At 41.7% G+C, this 22223-nt stretch overlaps 1 protein-coding gene across 9 annotated transcripts in view; it reads left to right on the top strand.

Moving 5' to 3' along the window:
- The window catches only part of LOC133402600 (Fanconi anemia group A protein homolog), an 81229-nt gene that overhangs the window by 2736 nt on the left and 56270 nt on the right, over positions 1-22223 (top strand). For 6 of the 9 annotated variants that reach the window (XM_061676510.1, XM_061676509.1, XM_061676508.1 and 3 more), the window contains 7 exons: positions 3958-4054; positions 6802-6941; positions 8107-8202; positions 9976-10049; positions 13984-14093; positions 15468-15578; positions 22030-22093. In XM_061676510.1, coding sequence (XP_061532494.1) covers positions 3958-4054; positions 6802-6941; positions 8107-8202; positions 9976-10049; positions 13984-14093; positions 15468-15578; positions 22030-22093 — 692 coding nt within the window. Of the gene's footprint in view, positions 1-3957; positions 4055-6801; positions 6942-8106; positions 8203-9975; positions 10050-13983; positions 14094-15453; positions 15579-22029; positions 22094-22223 lie in introns of those variants that run through there. The other 3 variants (XM_061676511.1, XM_061676515.1, XM_061676517.1) reach the window with 3 other exon arrangements.

Genomic DNA, 22223 nt, shown 5'->3' on the forward strand with positions numbered 1-22223 from the left:
TTAATGTCGCGGGCGTGCTGGAGCCTATCCCAGCTATCCTCGGGCGAGAGACTGCGTACCCCCGAACTGGTCGCCAGCCAATCGCAGCGTTTCTGATATTTGTCTTGAGCAAATTGTATCGACTGAAACCATTCTCACTGTCCACAGATGTGACAGGGCAGACCAGGCCAATCACCACTAATTTACAGATGTTGGGATAATTATCAATTTCCTTCATCAACTGCTGCTGAAAGAAAGCCTCCATGTCAAGCTTCTTGAATTTGGGCTGGTCCGTGACATTCTTGGTCACTGACCACTCTAACACGACCTCATCAGGTTCAACCATGTTATGGTGAATTGTGCCATTCTCATCTGTTTTGCTCTTCCCCAAAAAGTCAACAAACTTCTCCAGTTCTTTGCATCCATATCTGGGAAAGTGAGAGTCAGAAGTGCTTGGGGCATTATGTTGGGTAAATATGGAGAAGCAATTCATTAAATCAAAGTCTGGGAATTAGCTCTCTCAAGAGCAGTAACAGCCTGCAATGATGCATTTACATGACTGTTGACAGTGAGAAAGTCCAAGGTTTGTCCCAATTGACTTTTACACAATCCCTCAAGGATATCAAGAGGGCCAGAGACGAAATGGGTTATTGCAACAAACCTTGTGAGCCCTTGTGCTTTCACTGTTGAGATCCTGTTTTCAACGTCATTGGCCAGAGATGAAATAATACTTTCAAGGGACAACAATATTGCATGCACAGAATGACTTTTTTTGTCAATGTCTTTGTCTCAAAAGTGTTCTCTGTCAATTGACTGTCTGTTGTCGTACTAGAGCGGCTCCAACTACCGGAGACAAATTCCTTGTTTTTTGGACATACTTGGCAAATAAAGATGATTCTGATTCTGAAACTAAGCTATCTCGTCTGGTACAGAACAACTCTTTTAAACTATATCCCTTTTCATTTTCACTCATTGCTTTTTGATGAGACTTCAAGTTTCTCTGGTTAAATGTTGAGGAATAGTTGTACGGTGAGTTAAATATTTCCTGATATTTAACAAGAATATTAATTAAATTTAATGAATTGAATTTGCTGAAGAACCAGAGGCTAGTGGCAACCTGTGTGACTGATTTGTCAGAATAAAGGGCAGCACGTTCTTGAAGCGGGTGGCAACCCCAGACCTACAACCAGTCATGGAAGCAGTCCCATCAGCTGTAAGACAAATCGTTTAATTTTCAGATTGATCTGTGGGCACTGGACGATATCAATTATGCATACATGCAAATCAGTCGCCTTTCGGTGAAATTCGCCGTCTTGAACTCAAAATAGGCCATTAACGTGAGTCGTATACAACCCCAATTCCAATGAAGTTGGGATGTTGTTTTAAACATAAATAAAAACAGAATACAATGATTTGCAAATCATGTTCAACCTATATTTCTTTGAATACAGTACAAAGACAAGATATTTAATGTTCAAACTGATCAAGTTTATTGTTTTTAGCAAATAATCATGAACTTAGACTTGTATGGCTGCAACATGTTCCAAAAAAGCTGGGACAGGGTCATGTTTACCATTGTGTTACAGCACCCTTTCTTTTAACAACAGTCAATAAACATTTGGGAACTGAGGACACTAATTGTTGAAACTTTGTAGGTGGAATTCTTTCCCATCCTTGCTTGAATAGTCCGGGGTCTCCGTTGTCGTATTTTACGCTTCATAATGCGCCACACATTTTCAATGGGACACATGTCTGGACTGCAGGCAGTCTTTTACTACGAAGCCACACTGTTGTAACACGTGCAGAATGTGGTTTGGCATTGTCTTGCTGAAATAAGCATCCATGAAAAAGACATTGCTTAGATGGCATCATATGTTTCTCCAAAACGTGTATGTACCTTTCAGCATTAATTGTGTCTTCACACATGTGTAAGTTACCATACCACCCATGCCATCACAGATGCTGGCTTTTGAACTTTGGGTCCATAACAGTCTTTTCCTCTTTGGCCCGGAGGACACGACGTCCACAATTTCCAAAAATAATTTGAAATGGGGACTCGTCGGACCACAGAACACATTTCCACTTTGCATCAGTCCATCTTAGATGAGCTCGGGCCCAGAGAAGCCAGTGGCGTTTCTGGGTGTTGTTGATAAATGGCTTTTGCTTTGCATAGTAGAGTTTCAAGTTGCACTTACGGATGTAGCGCCGAACTGTATTTACTGATTTATGGACCGTAGATGATGGAATCTCTAAATTCCTTGTAATTGTGCATTGAGGAACATTGTCCCTAAACTGTTCGACTATTTTCTCAGGCACTTGTTCACAAAGAGGTGAACCTCGCCCCATCTTTGCTTGTGAATGACTGAGCAATTCAGGGAAGCTCCTTTTCTACCCAATCATGACACCCACCTGTCCACAATTAGCCTGTTCACCTGTGGGATGTTCCAAACAGGTGTTTGATGAGCATTCCTCAACTTTCTCATTCTTTTTTGCCACCTGTCCCAGCTTTTTTGGAACGTGTTTCAGCCATAAAATTCTAAGTTAATGATTCTTTGCTAAAACAATTTATCAGTTTGAACATTAAATATCTTGTCTTTGTAGTGTATTCAATTAAATATATGTTTTACAGGATTTGAAAATCATTGTGTTCTGTTTTTATTTGTTTAACACAACGTCCCATCTTCATTGGAATTAGGGTTGTGTGTATATATACATGTATACATGCGTGTGTGTGTGTGTGTATATAAGTTTGGTTCGCATTGCCGGCAGTAAGTCTGCTTCGTTTCCAGTGAGGGTTGGACTCCGCCAAGACTGCCCTTTGTCACAGATTCTATTCATGACTTTTATGGACAGAATTTCTCTGTAGAGCCAAGGCGTAGAGGGGGTCCAGTTTGGTGACCTCAGTATTGCATCTCTGCTTTTTGCGTACTGTGTGATTCTGTTGGCTTCATCTAGCCGTGATCTCCAACTTTCACTGGAGCGGTTCGTAGTAGAGTGTGAAGCGGTGGGGATGAAAATTAGCTCCTCCAAATCTGAGACTATGGTCCGCAGTCGCAAAAGGGTGGACTGCCCTCTCCGGGTCGGTGATGATATCCTGCCCCAAGTGGAGGAGTTCAAGTATCTTGGGGTCTTGTTCACGAGTGAGGGAAGAATGGAACGGGAGATCGACAGGTGGATCGATGCAGCGTCTGCAGTGATGCAGACTTTGTGTTGGTCCGTTGAGGTGAAGGAGCTAAGCCGAAAGGCGAAGCATTCAAATTACCGGTCGATCTACGTTCCTACCCTCACCTATGGTCACGAACTGTGGGTCGTGACCGAAAGAACAAGTTCCCGGATACCACCGTCCGAAATGAGTTTCTTCCGCAGGGTGTCCGGGCTCTCCCTTAGAGAGAGGGTGAGAAGCTCGGTCATCCGAGAGGGGCTCAGAGTAGAGCCCCGCTGCTCCTCTGTATTGAGAGGAGCCAGATGAGGGGGCTCGGCCATCTGATTAGGATGCATCCTGGACGCCTTCCTGGTGAGGTGTTCCAGGGATGTCCTACGGGGAGGAGACCCCGGTGCCAACCCAGGAGACGCTGGAGAGACGATGCCTCCCGGCTGTTTGAAGTGGCTGGGGAGAGGGAAGTCTTGGCTACCCTGTTTAAAGCTAGTGCCCCCGCGACCCGACCTCGGATAAGCGGAAGAAAAGTGATGGATGGATATTCATATATTTATTTTATATTTTATATATATTTCCACTGTCAATCTTCATAAAACTATGGTATGCCATTTAAGACATTATTCATCAGCATGCATGGTCATCCTGTACCTTCACAAAAAAGGTGCGCCCAAATGTGCTGGTCCGATCAACCAGTGTTACCAGTGCAAAAGTTATTTTCAAGCCCTGTGAAAGTTGTCATCTTTTCTGTTTCTTATTTGCTTGAGTGCTTGAAACAACTTAAGACATTTGACATGTAAGTGTAGTTGCTGCTGTTTTTCTAGAATCCAAATCCAAGCAATCCTTTCAACACTGGCATAAATGAGCAAAGGCTGGTGGCCTCTGAAGGCATCCCTTTAGGTATTGCAGGTTCACTTTTGGGTAAGACTTCTGTTTCTTGTTTTTTTATAAATGTTTTTATATGTTGTATGATTCAGCTTTGATAGTAAATGCCAGACATACCAAGCATTTCTATTAGTGATGCACCGAAATTTTGGCCGCATTTTCAGTTTCTGACCGGTAGACTTTTTTCACCGAAATAAAACTACCACTATAACTTTACAGCCATAAAGGGTCTTTCACACTGCACTTGGCAAGATGTTTGACGCCCTCGCCTTTCCTATTCATTGTGTGTGTGCTGAGGGGGTGTCAACGTGTTTTGACGTGACGCTGAGTGTTGGGTCAAAGCAGCGCTGCCTGAGGGTCAGTGTTGCGTCATCGGATCGAAAAATTTTCTATTTGGGAGCTTTGATGCGGTGATGTCAAAAAGCTCCTCTCGTTGGAGAGAGACTGGTGGAGTGATTTCCGAGTGCTATTTGGGTGGAATTGTACTGTAAATGTCAAGGGGGACATGGAGGAAGGCATAATTATTGAGGTGTCCCAATATCCCGAACTTTGGACCACTAGAAAAATAATATACAGAGACGTCTCTGCAGGAGGATTTCAAACTCCCTGCTCAGCCTCTAATACACCTCGAAGTGCTCTTCCTGGAATGAGAAAACTCCCAAACGAGTTTAACTCAGAGATGCTGCTATGAAATTGGTATGGTATATTCCTATTCCCGTTTTGCTGCTGTGTCACCTCCTCCTCATCGAAGCGCTCTTCCTGGAATGAGAAAACTCACAAACGAGTTTAACTCAGAGATGCTGCTATGAAATTAGTATGGTATATTCCTATTCCCTTTTTGCTGCTGCGTCACCACCTCCTCAAAGTTAGGGCTTTCTTTTCCAGCAATGACGACTACATGTTGTCTTGTTGCGGTCCACTCACCAGGGAAAGCCTCCCGACTTCCTTCTAGGCTGTTAGGTCACCACTTCCAAATATAGGATGGTTTCACCCCCATTGCCGTCGCCTTTGCGCTTTGACACGGGGGCCTTTGTCACTGAGCAACTGCAGTGTGAAAAGGCCTAACATGCCACGTGTGGCTTTTCCATCATCATGCGAGCGGCTATTAGCCCGAACAGAGTGTCCCTATTGTCGTCCAATCTCTCTGCTTTCCGCTGTTCGGGGGTGGAATGCTTGTTGCATGCTATTTAGCGCTGCACCAGCTACCTACGAGCTACATCTAACGCGGCTAAATACAGTACGATGCCGAGCTGCAGAAGTGAACGTGCGCCTTGTGCCCGTTGTCGTCAACGCAGCATAAGTCACTAATCATTGCTTATATGAGAACAAATAAATTACACTTTTAGACACATTTCGTAATAACAATGTACGGAGCGTAAGACAAGACGGGAAACCATGCTGAGCTATCACATAAAGTTGCAAAACACCATAATAAGTGATTAGGTGGTACAGAACACACACTGATCAGGCTTGTCACATTGATCAGGCTGGAACCACATTATAGCGGAGATTAGCCAACTTTGAAGAGCAAAATGGCACGCAAATTAGTACGCGTTTATAGAGGAAAATACTGTAATATAGGATAAGGCGAGACAGCTACATCAATGCAGGGACCGGAAACATACTGTATTAGTCCGTCACAGCTTGTATGTCACTTGAGAAAATGAACCTATAATTTAAAAGTACATTAATATAATAAATCTTTATAATATAAGATAACCTTTATTAAGGGTTAGCCTTTGCATCATTTCAGCAGCAATAGTGGATACAGGAAATATAAAATAAAAAACGGAAAGAAATAGCACGCAAGAGAGCTCAACTCAACTTTATTTGTAGAGCACTGTAAAAGAACCTCAGCTGCACACAACGTACTGTACATGATGTAAAAACCAAACATAAAAACAATTAGACATCAGGCAAGTTAAAACAATAGATTAATAGTGACGTTAAAAAAAACACTAAAACGGTGCAGTCTCATGCTGAGTTGAAAAGACATTTGGCTGCAAAAGCGTTCACCATTCCAATAAATGCATTTAAATAAATATTGACGCCATAATTTATTAACGATTACGATTATAGAGTAATGATTATGATGTGAAATTGAAGTGAAATGTTTTTATCCTCTTCCACGGTATACTGCAATAATTGTCCAACGGTAATGTTCTTGACATAACTTAAAGAATATGAAATTCAGACAAATTGTTCTGAAAGTGAATTTCTATAGTTTGGCAGCTCTGCAGTCATAGCCTAATTTGTCTAATAATTGGCCTAGTTTTATAATTAATAATTGACCGGAATGATTTTTCTATTTTAAAATGTAAAGCGCTATTATATTTTGTATTTTTTATTTATTTTTTTGTTTTTGTTTTGTTTTTGGTGTAAAGTGCTTACAAATTAAGTTGAATTGATTATTATTATTTTTTTATTTCCCCCAGGGTTTCGACTTTCGGTTTTCGGCGTTGGACTTTTTAGTTTCGGTTTTCAAGAATTTTCATTTTGGTGCATCACTAATTTCTTTTGCATCTGTGTTTGTGGTGCGCTTGTTTGTGGCAGTATGCGCTCTTCCCCAGAAAGTTGCACCTTTGATCCTTGGTTACTCCACAACCCTGTGATGTTAAAGCATCCTTGGACCAAGACCACCACAATTTATAACTTTGAATATGGTGTCATTGTAAATGTGCTGAGTACTTAGCACGTACAAGAGCTTTTCGAAAAGCACAATAGCAGCGAGTAAACCAAACATCATGGTATGATGCTCTTGTGATTGAGTTTTCTGTTCACAGTGTGTGGGTTGAGACATGAGGCTGGGCAGCTTGGTGTCCCATTAGCAACACTGTCAGCGAAATCGGTGCTGGAGAGACTGAAGGTGATTACTGGAGTTGAGGAGGACAAGACAAGGGATATTCTCACGGCTTCTCAGAGAGTTAGTATCTTTCTGTATTATTACCATAATTTCTTGTATAATGTGCACACCCAAAGTTGACCTCAAAATTGTGGAAAACCCTTCAACCTATGTATAATGCATTTTTACAATGCATGATTTTGCTTCTATCAATATGATCAAAAGATGCAGTATTATCTGTATTTTAGCTTTTTTCAAATAATTATTCTGAAGTTAAGCACTTTATTTAAACACCCAATACTTTTTATTTACTTGCTCTTATTTTGACACAGGCCTACTTTTATTTAGTAAATGATAAAACACACAGTTGTGCTCATGTTTGGTTACCCAGGCAAGGAACAATACTTTAAAGAAAACCTGAAGGACCAGGCGAAATACATTTACTTTTATTTTAATGGGATTCAAATTAAACGTTTAAGAAAAAACATTATCATTGAACAAAACCTAACTAGAAAAAAAATAATGATGGTTGTTGTTCAGTCATCAGTTGTATTTAAAAAAAACAAAACAATATTTCACAAATTCTACCAGGGTATGTAAAATTATGAGCACAATTGTACATGCAATCATATGTACCCCTGTCATATTGGACAATATAGGTTTATTGAAGACCCTAAATTGCCCGTAGGTGTGAATGTGAGTGCGAATGGTTGTTTGTTTAAAGGTGCCCTGCGATTGGCTGACAACCAGTTCAGGGTGTACCCCGCCTCCTGCCCGAAGATAGCTGGGATAGGCTCCAGCACTCCCGCGACCCTTGTGAGGATTAGCGGCTTGGAAAATGGAAATAGATACCGATGTGTTACTTCCTCCTTCAAAGACATACTGTGGTTTATTTGCAACTTACCATCTACTATTTTTGATATATGAACCTAGGCTTTTTATGATATCAACGTACTCTACTTCCAAGGGTGTTTCCATTTAATTTAGATAAAAATCCAATGACAGATAATACAATAGAAATGGTAAACATTTTCAGAAATCATAGTACACTTTCATGACTAGATAGTAAATGAAAGTGTAGAAAGCTTTAATTTTTTTCTATAATGGAGTGTCGTGTGATTTTTAGTTTATCGACCTGTGGTGTCAATAATATGGTTCTTCATACTGTCTTGGAAGATTTAGCACGTTATTTCTTTATGTGCACTCTGAGTTTGTCCCCTTTGTTGAAGTCCACTGATGTGTACAGGTCCAGCTGTGTGTCCTGCTGGAGTCTGTCAGAGAACTGCTAGCTCATGGAGCCATCTGCCCTAAGGGACTCTGGCAGGAGTACAGGAAGTATCAGGTGTGTTGAAATTTTAGTGTAGACTGCATGTGATTCGTTTAAATAACTTTAATTTCTGAAGGTTTTTCATCAAAAAAATTTTCTTCCTTGTCTGTTTACACATGCTCACAATACATAAATGGAAGGCAGATAGATATAGATGGGTACTTTAGCCATCCATCCATCCATCCATTTTCTTCCACTTATCTGAGGTCAGGTCACGGGGGCAGTAGTTTTAACAGGGAAGCCCAGACTTCCCTCTCCCCAGCCACTTCATCCAGCTCCTCCGAGGGGACACCGAGGCTTAAATTAAGTTGTCATATAACTAGGGATGCAACGGATTAAAAATAAAAAATAAAAAAATCACTGTTCAGATCAGCTCATGGTTCGTATATTTTTTCAGATCAGTAGCCAGGTTAGTATTAGCCAAGGGCTAAAGTAATAGCCACTGAATGGCGCTCACAAACACACACTCGTTCTTGTTTGAGAGCTTAGCCTGTCATGGGTGTGTGTTCCGGTTTTTGTCTTCCCCCTGTTTCATACACACCTGCTCCTGAGAGCATCTTCACCACCTGTGCCTCGTTCACCCTAATTACCCCTTGCATTTAACCTCGTGTCTCATTCTTTCGCATCGCCAGTTCGTTGTACCTTGTCGTCGCGTTCCAGCATTCCTTGTTTCCATGTCAAAGACTCACAGTAAGACTAGACCCTGTTCCGATTATCGACCTCGCCTTTTTGCCTCATGTTTTTGGATACTGTTGCCTTTTTTGGATTGCCTGCCTGTGTACTGACCTCTGCCCGTATATTAAACCGCTCTTTTTTTAAACTGTCCATTTGTTTTGGAGTCGTGCAATTTTGGGTCCTATCTTCTGTTCCGGTCACGACGTGGCCACAGACGTTCGCCTGAGAAAGTGCTCCTCCTCTTTAGCAAAAACATACTATAGTATGTTATTTCTGCTTCACATGATCCTTACACTGTACATTTCTGTGGAAAACTGGTATTGTTTAGTAAGGGGAATGTTTTTGTAAAAACAGAGCATAATTAATGATGATAATTAGAATTTCCCACATTTTGTCTTTTCCTGCTCATAAAGACTTAGCTCGATGGTCGCACTGAAGTGGGTGCGCGACAGGATTTCATAACGTGTTTTGCATAATTGAGTATATCCTCGTCTTCAGGAATAATCATCTCAATAGTTTTTCTAATTCACCCCGGTACCTGGTTGGATTGTGCAGTAAGGTGCTGCTTAGATGCCACAATGATTGTTTGGCAGCGTTCGTCTTATGTGAGACTGACTGACTAACGCGGGATTGTGGGCTTTCAAGCTTCTCTGCTCCTCCACTACGCTAGCAGTGATTACCTTGTACCCCTGTACTTGACTAGTGAGTGTGGATTAAGCATGGATTACATCTGAACATGCAAAACTGTTGTTTTTTTCACCCGACAATTGAGACGGTTACGCGTGCAGGGTACACTTCTCTGCTCATGGGCACGCAACTTCTCAACTCACGCGGCGAGATTTTAGTTTTCAAAATAACATTATGGACTAGTCATGGTTAAGTAATGTTATTTATGTAAGAGTGTATCTGCAAATGTAGATACTACACACGGACCACGTGTGTGCCGAACCGTGTAGTGATCCATACGGATCAAAGATGATCCTTTGCACCACTGCATATAATTTAAGGATTGTTCGTTCCTTTATTAATTCAAATGTTGGTATTCATATTGTGCGTTAAAGCTTAATGAAAATACTGAGTGTAAATAAAATGATGGGGGTTGTGTGTTGACAGAAACTACCAAATCTGCATGTGGTGTACCTACTTCAGTTTTGCAATATCCTCGACTTGAAACATATTTTTGAAAGGTAAGGAATATTTGTATTTTTATTGTTTGCATTCACACTTGTCAGGTCCATTCCAGACACTGCAAGGATAGTATACAAATATATTTGTTTAGCTAACTTTAAGCAGAGACTGTCATATTTTAGAATTTGCTTTCCCTCATTGTACCAGTCAAATCATATCAGTCTGTTTCCTGTTTATTTTTCAGATGTCTTTTCCAGTTGTAGTTGTTTCAATTAAAGCCGCAGAGTCTATCTTTTGAGCGTCGTCGTTGGAATGTATGTCTGCGCAATAGTCATACTCTTATTTACAGAATATACAGTTATTGACATTTGGGAGAATTTCCATATTACAATATAATATGGTAGTTGTAATTATTTACATTCAGGTATAACAGATTTTTTTTTTTTTTAATTTAAAATATTTATATAGGAAATGTATCAAGCATGAACATAGATACATATGAAATACAAACAGTACAACTTTCAGAACATAAATAAATGTAACGACCCTATCTACATTTTAACTGGAAAGCTGTAAGAAAATCTGTTTTGCCTCAGTCTCATGTCGTTTTTTTTTTTTTTTTTATTCCTCTAAAAGGAACTGTAGCATTTTGTGTCCATTGTCATTTTGGCACTGGCCTTGTGGTTCGGGGGTGTTCTATGCTGTTGTAGAAGACGGTTGTCATGTTATCGCCAGTTATTTATTACGTTGACCTCATGTCTGTTTAGTAAACCAGATGTCAGACGAGGATATTCACAGCTAAGGGGTTCAAATACTGTCAGCTTTTTTTTTAATTTTTTTTTTTATTTTTTATTTTTTTATTAAAATGCTTTTAATCATGTAAAGCACATTGAGTTACCGTATGTGTGAAATGTACTACATAAATAAATTTACTTTGCTTTGCCTTACTGCAATACATGAATGATTATAGGCTACAGCTTAACTATATAGAAAGCGAACATCACAATAAACTCAAAAGCGACATTACTAATGACGCTACATTCGCAATGTATTTTCTGTATGTGACTTAGCTGTCTTGGCCGACTGGTTAGAGCATCAGCCTCACAGTTCTGAGGAGTGGGGTTCAATCCCCACTGCGGTTTCCTCCCACATCCCAAAAACATTCATGGTAGGTTAATTGAAGACTCTAAATTTCCCGTAGGTGTGAATGTGAGTGCTAATGGTTGTTTGTATGTACCCTGCGATTGGCTGGCAACCAGTTCAGGGTGTACCCCGCCTCTCGCCCGAAGATAGCTGGGATAGGCTCCGGCACGCCCGCGACCCTAGTGAGGAGAAGCGGCTCAGAAAATGGATGGACGGACGGACTCAAAAGGGAATTCATAATAACTCTTTCGTTAAAATTACAACTGATGCAGTGCAAACACTCATCCCTTGTGTATTCTTACCTCCATTAATTAAAAAAAACAAAACAGAATTACTACAAGACAATTACAATGTCATTGAGAGTGACAGCCTGGTTGAAAATGCTAAATAATACAAACTTAATTCTCTTTCGATGCAAAATCACACCAGTCTACATAAAATGGACTACCAAATACATTAAAGCTCTCTATACTTTCCCAATCTTACCTCAAAGTACTGTATTGGAGGGACCAGTTCCTTCTCTATCAGCAGCTACAATCTATAAATAAATAATCAACATAACTACTAAAAACCTTCAAACTTCTCATTCAAGTGATAAGATTATAATTATTAAGAAGCCCAAAATAATTTCCCAACACTACAAACTCATTTGCAGACACTTCGATAGCACTTCCAACCACAAAATGGGAAAATCACCTATCTCTACCCCATGACCCAGAATTTTGGCCCCAAATGGGTTACAATATTTTCGATGACTTTGAGCCGGAATTTACAACTCCAACAGTTTAGACCAGTGGTTCTGTGAGTCAGTGTCCGGAGTTTGGCAGAGCACAAGACACACACAGTGCGTGGATCCATCCGTAAAAGCCTTCCCACGCTGCATTTACCAGGGCACAGCGCGCCATCAATAAACCCATTACAGTGAACCCTCGCTACTTCGCGGTTCGACTATCGCGGATTCACGACTTTGCGGGCTTTTTAAGTTATATATATATATATATGGACATTATTTACAGTAGAGTACCCATCTTTATTTTTTTAATTTAATTTTAATTGTTACTGCTAAGTAGTGTGCAATAATGTGATATCCTATGATATGATTATCCTATGAATAATATGATTAGTGTGCAATAATGTGATATCCTATGATATGATTATCCTATGAATAATATGATAGAGCGGGTTTTAAAAGGTCAAAATACACGTTAAATATTTAAATCAATGTGGTGTCTCTACTTGGTGGAAACTTGCTTATCGCGCCCAGTCCTGGAACCTAACTCCCGCGATAAACGAGGGTTCACTGCAATTGTGTATGTGCTGCAAAGACGTGACCATGCAATGCCGTGCCGCGTTGCATTGCAAAGCTCAAGGTGGTCGCCTGGCGACGCGGCGCCATGCCGCTACAGCGCGCCACTTCCTTCTTAATCGTATTAATGCACCTGATTGGACGTGTAACCCACGTGACCATGTGGGTACGTCACAAAAAATACACTGACTGGCCGACGTGACTGAAAGACTACGTTGGGAGAGATGCTGCAGCATTACAGCTCGGTGCCCCGAGATCCTCCCAAAGCTATGGTGTAGCCGCATCACGGGTCTGAGCGAAGCGTCTCAATCGATTGGGCGAGAGGAGTCTTGTTGCTTGCGCCGGCCTCCGTCCTAGCTAAGGCTGACCCATGGGCCGGAATCGGCTGCAAGTGAACATCTGCTTCGCGAAGCCGCATCCAGGCTGGCAGCGGTTGGCACTGGGAAGCTTATGTGGGCCGCCGCTGCCGGTCCTCCTCGAAAAGATGAGCTGCAAAATTATTTAAGCATCTTGTAAAAGTAGCACTGTTTGGTTGGTGTACAAGTGAGTGTTTTGAGTTGAAAGTTGTGGGTGAAAGAACATCACACAGAGAGAAAATAACGATTCGGACCCCCTGTAACAACATATCCCTGCGCCCCCGTTACGGTCGTCCCAAAAATGAAAGAGTAAAATAGGTCCGCTCCATACAAATACAGATATCAATGCAAAAATAAATCTGACATACTTCCCTCTCTTCAAATGAAATGTCCACATTTCAAATTAAAACATATTACACAGGCTGCTCGCAAAAATAAATCATCGTACAATATCACTAAGTGGAGGAAAAGAAACTTAAGGATTCCCAGGCCTTTAAGAGTGTTCCTGCGACTCAAGCAAAGATATCATTGTTAGTAAGCAGTATCAAGGTTCTACTCTTCTAAATAAAAAATGTGACCAGTGAATACTGTTAAATTAGTGAACAGGCAATTTCTCAATGGACAGTTTGGTTACTGTGAGCATAGCATGATTGTTGCTGCAGCAGTAATAGCGTTTTGCAGGTACAGTATACGAATGTAAACATTGGATGGATGGGGAGAGAAGTACATATAATTAGTAATGTATGATTTGAAGATATCTTTTTCCCAAAAAAACCCTGGGAAAACGCACAAACTACCAAAGCCGACTGAGGACTCGGCCAGCAAGAAAAAAAAAAGGGTTTTTTTTCTCCTGCTTTCGCGTCTTTGCCCCACCTGTACCGTGAACCTTCCTGCAATACCGTGAGCTTTCCTATAATATTGCAATAATTATCGTACCATAAGATTAATACCATGATAAAACTGAACCACGAGCTAAAGATATCGTTACATTCCTAATAAAAGTATAATTTATCTACGGGCTTGTTAAATATCACAACAATATCGATATTGTGCAGCCCTAGCATGTTGTATCAATCAGAAAATTCTTGACTTTGTTTCTGCCTTACTTTGTCTGTCTTGCGTCTTGCCTCGAACTGATCAAGTCTTGTTCTCAGGTCCTGTTTTTATTTACCTTTTGGCTTGTCTTAGTGATGAAGGTGTGAGGTCGTGGTTGGTGCCACAGCTGAAGGCTTTGTGTAAATGGACACCTCCTCTGGAAGAAAATGAAGCCATGCAAGCACAACGGAACGTATTGTCAAGTAAGGACACCCTGGTCGCTCACCTGCTTACAGTGTGTTTTAGAGGGATGTGCTAATGCCACTTTTCAATACTATTTAGTAGCTGATCAGTTAATTGAATACTGTTGTTACAGCATTGAAATCAAGATATCCAGAATATGCTAGGCAAGGTGGCCGACTGGTTCGCACATCTGCCTCACCGTTCTGAGGACCGGGTTTAAAATCCCGGCCCTGCTTGTGTGGAGTTTGCATGTTCTCCCCGTGCCTGCGTGGGTTTTCTCCGGGTACTCCGCTTTTCCTCCCACATCCCGAAACCACTGTATCCATATAGTAAAACCACAAACCGGTGGTTGTAGATGTGATATTCCGCTGAGCGGAAGAGGTTTTGATGCCGTGTATCGTCCAAGTTTGGCGAAACTATTATGAGCCAAAAAAAGCATCAGTAAACATGGGCTGAGTCGGGCAGTGTGTGTGTACTAGGACTCGTACTTGTCCTCTAAATCCCGATTCGTTATTCGTGTTGACAGTAACAAATGACTGACGAGTCATAATCGAATCGTTACTCCTTGTACTATCCATCCATCCATTTTTCTATACCGCTTCTCCTCACTAGGGTCGCGAGCGTGCTGGAGGCTATCTTCGGGCGAGAGGCGGGGTACACCCTGAACTGGTCGCCAGCCAATCGCAGGGGGACATATAAACAAATAACCATTCGCACTCACATTCACACCTATGACCAATTTAGAGTCTTCAATCAACCTACCACGCTGATCGTTTTTTACTTATAAGGTGTCAATCATTCATCAATGCACTCGCCGGCACACACAAAACTTAAAACTGATAACAATTACAAATAGTTATTTTTGGGGTTCACAAGGTAGCAAGCAGTCTGTGAGGGTGTACCTGCGATGTGTCTGCCTGAAACGATGAAACAAATGATTGACACCTAGTAAGTCACGCCTTCTGACACAGATTGTTTTTTTTTCTTCCGCCGCCTTAGGTTCTCCAAGTCAGAATGCTTGTTTCAACAAATACAGTGGCAAATAATTCTTGAATATGGAGGGATATACTGGGTTTTCACAAAAAATGGGGGGTTGGTACCCCCTGACCCCAATAATGAAAAAAATCTTTAAAAAATCTACGAATAGGTGAATCCATGGGTGCTGAACCGTGAGCATGCTGGGGTCCACTGCACGACAAAAAGTTTTTTGTTTTTTGTTGTTGTTTTTGTAAATGACAAACTTCCCTTTTTAACGTCTACATTTGAAAATTAAGGACACTATGCGTTTTTTTAATGTTAGAAAAACACCCAAAAAAATGACTCAAAAGTTTTACTTTTAAACCATTTGTTATACTCTGACTACAGTGCATTTGTTAAAAGCCTCTAGCCTCTAGCTATCTTAGGTGCGTTGGTTGGTATGGGCTTCCAGTCAAGTCAGAAGCTAGAAGCAGTGGAGAAGAGGTGCATTCTGCTCTGCATCTCAGCCCTGGATGACATGCTATTCTGTGAGTGATTATTCACACATCTCTGACTATTTTCTCTTTAGAGATCTCCTTTTTTTATGCTGAAATGCCCACTTTTATAGTAGAAGTGGAATTGCAATGACTCACTGTCAATCCCACTTTGTCTTTAAGAAAATTGTTCCTTTTCTCTTAACATTGCCTCGTGTTTAATTATGTTAATGGCGCAATGCGCATCGTCTGTGTGAATTCACACTTTGGACTCTGCAATGGCTTGCTACCGGGAATGTATTGTAAGTATTATGTTTTAGCTTGCATGAGTTACTAAGGTTTGTGTTTTTGTTGTTGTTTTCAAAGGTGTTTGTCCACAGCTGGTATGTCTTTTAAGTCAATCCTAGTCAGATGATGAAAACATTTTGTCTCCCCGTCTTCGGTTCATATTGAAGCTTTACACATTATCATGGCTAATGTTTTAAGTTTTTTTCTCAACTATTAAACTTTTTTTGACAGTACAGTATTACTTATATGAATAATTCCAGGAAGAAAAGTAAAATGAAATAATTTTACCAACAAATGTTTCTCAGCCTTGTCAGTTTCCACTCAGTGGGCCATAGTCTCCCGTTGGTGCGTAAAAACTGTATTTTATGTGCCGTCCGCACCACTCATGTAACAGGCTATTTTGAAGGATGTTTTTGTATTCCGTATTTAATAAATCCAATAAAAGTAATTTAATCATAAATCAGAATACTGTGCTCATGACTGAATGAGGGGGGTCTTGTTCACAAGTGAGGGAAGAATGGAACGGGAGATCAACAGGCGGATCGGTGTAGCGTCTGCAGTGATGGGGACTTTGTATCGATCCGTTGTGGTAAAGAAGGAGCTAAGCCAAAAGGCGACGCTTTTGATTTACCGGTCGATCTACAGTCCTACCCTCACCTATGGTCACGAGCTGTGGGTCGTGACCGAAAGAACAAGATCCCTGATACGAGCGGCCGAAATGAGTTTCCTCTGCAGGGTGTCCGGGCTCTCCCTTAGAGAGAGGGCGAGAAGCTCAGTCATCCGGGAGGATCTCAGAGTAGCGCCGGTGCTCCTCCACATCGAGAGAGGTCAGAGTGGACTTGGTGCGTGACAGTTAAATGTTGCGATAAACCCGTATTTTAAGTAGGACTCCTGATATAGTATTTCGTTTGTGAACGTTTCGTTCAAAAGAAAAAATCTTTTCAGTAAATGTAATGAACTGATTTCGTTCTTTGAGCTCTCCCGCCGTTAGCCAGCCCGCTTGGAGCGGAAACAGAAGCATTCGAGCCGGCTGGGACCGGAAATGGAAGCGTTCCGTGCAGGCTCGACTTGTCAATTGAGACGCGCGGCGGAGAAGAGCCGGTCAATTTTCAAAATAAAACACATTGACATGCGAATTGCCATACAACAGAAATTATATTAATTGATCATTCTTTCTCTGCGGCCCGGTAACAAATGCCTCACAGCCCGGTACCGGTCCGCGGACCGGTGGTTGGGGATGACTGCTTTACATTATTAAAAGTATTTAAAAACAAAGAAAAAAAACGGCTTATAAATATTTTCAAAAATAAAAAAATAAAATAAAAGTGCAATTAAGACAGTGTACAGTGCAAGAACTATTTAAAAGTTAAAATGCTCTAAAAAGCATGAGGGGAAAAAAATAATTTTTAAACTGGATTTCAAAACATTCACACTTGGGGCTGACGTCACTTCTGTTGGCAACTTATTCTATTTGTGTGCAGCATAATAGCTGAATCCTGCTTCACCATGTTTGCTTTGGACTCTGCTCCACAATTTAACCTGAGTCTGTAGATCTCAGAGCCCTACTGGGTTTATATGCCATTAGCATTTCTTTCATGTATTCAGGACCTAAACCATTTAGTGATTTCAGGCCTCTGTAATCTGCTGGTGTTGTATCCTCCCTTTTAGATGATGTCCCATATCTTTGGGCTTTGCTCCCAGTAAATTCCAGGGAGAACTGCTGATTGCTCCATTACCCTTTCCACAGTGCACATCCGTCCTCTTTGTTGAGCTAAGTGCCTGTCTATAAACAGAAGATGTTTCAAAATGGTGAACACATTTTGAGACATAGGTAGAGTGGTTTCATTCCCTGACTGTCCATTTACATCCACATACACTTCAAGACGGTGGATTTTCATTTCCAGGATGGACATCCACTGCAGCAGTCCGTGATAGTCCTCAGTGGAAAAGGGAGGAATCTTCATTGCTGGTCTTGTTGCTAATAGCAGGTTTGTGCTAATTAGCAGGCCACGTTCACGTAATGGTGAGAAGTTATCAGAAAATATTGGAATATGGCAACAACTGACTATCTACAAAAAAGTTACACTCCCACAGGTTTAAAAATATCCAGGAGTCACTGCTTCATTTTTTAGAAGAAAAACAAGCTTATTAGCAGGAAAAAAATGTAAACGGAGGCGAAGCAAGCAGATCGAGCAAAAAAAGCGTCTCCACTGTATGAGAGCGAGAGAGAAGACAAAGGCAGAGCAGAGAACCATGTGGTGGAAGCTGAGAAAGGAGTATTAAGTAAGAGTATTGTGCGGCTTTTTGAGAAGAGGTGAGACAGGCTCTTGGTGGACAGGAGGAGCTTCCAGAAGACTGGACCACTACAGGCAATCAGGTGATCAGAGAGACAGGCAGGAGAGTACTTGGTGTATTTTCTGGTAGGAAAGGAGAGGAGACTTAGTGGTAGAACCTAAAAGTACAGGAAATCATAAAAGGAAAGAGGTTAGCTAAGAAGAAGAGGGACACTGAGAGGATTGAGGAGAGAAGAAAGGAATACACAGAAATGCAACTTAGGGCAAAGGTACAGGTGTTAAAGGCCAAACAAGAGGCATAGGCTGGCATGTATGCCAGGTTGGACACTAAAGAAGGAGTAAAGGATCTCTTCAGGTTGGTCAGACAGGGGGATAGAGATGGGAAGGATGTGCAGCAGGTTAATGTGATTCAGGATAGAGATGGAAATGAGTTGATGGGTGCCAGTAGTGTGCTGGACAGATGGAAAGAATACTTTGAGGAGTTGATGAATGAGGAAAATGAGAAGGAAGAGTAGAAGAGGCAATTGTGGTGGACCAGGATGTGGCAGTGATGAGTCAGGGGGAAGTTAGAAAGGCACTAAAGAGGATGAAAAATGGAAATGCGGTTGGTCCTGTGGAGGTATGGAAGCATCTAGGAGAGGTGGCTGTGGAATTTCTGACCAGCTTGTTCAACCGAATTCTAGCGGATGAGAAAATGCCTAAAGAATGGAGGAAAACTGTGCTGGTGCCTATTTTTAAGAACAAGGGTGATGTGCAGAGCTGTGCGAACTATAGAGGAATAAAGTTGATGAGCCACACAATGAAGTTATGGGAAAGCGTAGTCGAGGCTAGACTCAGGACAGATGTATTTGCGAGCAACAGTATGGTTTCATACCTAGAAAGAGTACCACAGTTGCATTATTTGCCTTGAGGGTGTTGATGGAAAAGTACAGAGAAGGTCAGAAGGAGCTACATTGTCTTTTGAGCTCTAGAGAAGCCCTATTACAGAGTACCCAGAGAGGATCTGTAGTACTGCATGCGGAGGTCTGGAGTGGCACAGAATTATTTTAGAATAATACAGGACATGGCGGCACCGTGGATGACTGGTTAGCACGTCTGCCTCACTGTTCTGAGGACCGGGGTTCAAATTCCAGCCCCGCCTGTGTAGTTTGCATGTTTTCCCTGTGCCTGTGTGAGTTTTCTCCGGGTACTCTGGTTTCCTCCCACATGCCAAAAACATGCATGGGAGGTTGATTGAAGACTCTAAATTGCCCACAGGTGTGAATGCGTAGACGAATGGTTGTTTGTTTATATGTGCCCTGCGCTTGGCTGGCGACCAGTTCAGGGTGTACCCCGCCTCTCGCCCGAGGATAGCTCCAGCATGCCCGCGACCCTACTGAGGATAAGAAGTGCAGGAAATGGATGAATGGAATACAGGACATGTTTGAGGGCAGCATAACAGTGGTGAGATGTGCTGTAGGTTTGACATGAATTTAAGGTGGAGGTGGGACTGCATCAGGGATCAGCCCTGAGTCCCTTCCTGTTTGCAGTGATGATTGGTAGGCTTACAGATGAGGTTAGACTGGAATCCCCATGGACTATGATGTTCGCAGATGACATTGTGATCTCCAGTGAAATTGGGGAGCAGGTGGAGGAACAGTTATAAAGGTGGAGGCATGCACTGGAAAGGAAAGTCGATTAGCTGAAGTAAGACAGAATATATGTGCATGAATTAGAGGGGTGGAGGAGGAAGAGTGAGGCTACAGGGAGAAGAGATTGCGAGGGTGGAGGACTTTAAATACTTTGGGTCAACAGTCCACAGCCATAGTGAGTATAGTAAGGAAGTGAAGAAACTGATCCAAGCAGGTTGGAACCGGTGGAGGAAGGTGTCAGGTGTGTTATGTGACAGAAGAGTCTCTGCTAGGATGAGGGGCAAAGTTTCTCAGACAGTGGTGAGGCCAGCCTTGATGTACGGATTAGAGACCGTGGCACGGAAGAGACAACGGAGCAGAACTGGAGGTCGCGGAAATGAAGATAGAGGTTCTCTCTAGGAGTGACCAGGTTGGATAGGATTAGAAATGAGCTAATCAGAAGTCACAGCCAAGGTTAGATGTTTTGGAGACAGTCAGAGAGAGTAGACTTTGATGGTTTGGACACATTCAGAGGAGAGAGAGTGAATATATTGGTAGAAGGGTGATGAGGATGGAGATGACAGGCAAGAGAGCTCGAGGAAGACCAAAGAGAAGGTTGATAGATGTAGTGAAGGAAGACATGAGGCCAGTTGGTGTTAGAGAGGATGATGGAGGAGATAGGCTTACATGGAAAAGGATGACTCGCTGTGGCGACCCCTAACGGGACAAGCCGAAGAGAAAAGTAGACGGACAACCCAGTTGGATTTTACCGTAAAACTAAGCGCACAGTAAAAATTTTATTGAAATACAAGACACATTGTTTCAGAAATTGCTAGTTTAATGCTAACAGTCAATGGAAGACCCTATTGCCAGGCTAGCTAATATTAGCATTTGATCACAGGATAGGTTTACCTTTAAATAACGAATACTCACACACTAACGCCGTAGTAACACATACAGAGAGGTAATACAACAAAACTCAGTTATTGGGGCAGTTCGTCCCAATCAGGCTCTTCCAGGTCTCACTGTCATTGCCCACATGAGCGTTAAAGTCCCCCAGCAGAACGAGGGAGTCCTCAGCAGGATCACTCTCCGGCACTCCCTCCAAGGACTCTTAAAAAGGTTGGGTACTCTGAGCAGCTGTCAGGTGCATAGGCACAAATAACATTCAGGACCCATGCCCCCTCTCAGAGGCAGAGGGAGGCTACCTACCCTCTTGTCTACAGGGGACAATGCTAACATACAGGTCAGGTACAGCTGGGGGGCAATCAGTATGCCCACACCCGCTCGACGCCACTCACCGTGGGCATCTCCAGACTGGAAAAGAGTCCAACCCCTCTCGAGAGGACTAGTACCGGAACCTGAGCTGTGTGTTGAGGTGAGCTCGACTTTGTCCAGTCGGAATTTCTCAACCTCACACACCAGCTCAGTCTCTTTCCCTCCCAGAGAGGTGACGTTCCACATCCCTAGAGCCAGCTTCTGTAGCCGGGGATCGGCCACCACCCTTGTCACACAGCACCAGACCCCCTTGGCCCCTCCCACAGGTGGTGAGCCCATGGGAATTGGGATTCACTTTACCTTTTTGACTGTGCCTGGCTGGGCCCCATGGGTTGTAATAGCTTCTTTTATGTTGTGATTTATTATGCCTTATATTTTGTGTTAATAGAAGTATTCTTTGTGCTAATGCTATTGGTATTCTTTCATTCTTGCAATACCTAGGAACATTTGTTGGTAAGTCCTTCAACTTGATAAAGTTTCCATTTGTGTAATTAAAAATGTAAATCTATGGAATTCAAGATAATTTAATTAAATGCATCTTAAGTTTATTGTTATGCAGTTATGAATTATGAATACAATTTATGTTGATAAAAAAACTTGAACATTAAAATGTTAAACATTAACCATGATGTATATTCCTTTAATCGAGCCAATGACATGGAGACAAAATCTTCTTCCTACTATGATTGACATAAATACAATCCAGCTGTAAAATCCATCATTAAAAAGAACAACAAAAATGTAAACCTGATTAACTTATCCATCTAAGACATGATACTTGTTTTATCAATGACCATAAGAGCACCATAAATCACTCATAAATAAATAGTTTTTTGACAGGAGTGGTAATGTTAATGATAATGTTCTTGTGATACAGTATGTTATAGCTGCGCAGTGTGTAATGAGGCACTTTGATTTACTCATGTACACCTGAATCTGTTTCATTTTTATAAAAATTCCTCAGACATTTCAGTTTTACTGTGTTTGTGTGTATGTGTGTGCGTGTACGTGTTAATGTGTGCTTTTTCCCTTCAGGGCTTCTGGACACTGTGGATATGAATTCAGCACAGGCATTATCTGAATCTGCAACTGAGCGATGGTTCGTTGTTTTTATTTTTCTCATTACAGAAAAATATATTTATCTATCTACTGGTAGAGAATCAGGCCCGTGTACGTTTTGACTATTTGCTTCCACACAATTAATTTTTTTTTTAATGGTGTTTCTGAAA

The sequence above is a fragment of the Phycodurus eques genome, chromosome 5, assembly GCF_024500275.1.
Source record: "Phycodurus eques isolate BA_2022a chromosome 5, UOR_Pequ_1.1, whole genome shotgun sequence".
Taxonomy (NCBI): domain Eukaryota; kingdom Metazoa; phylum Chordata; class Actinopteri; order Syngnathiformes; family Syngnathidae; genus Phycodurus; species Phycodurus eques.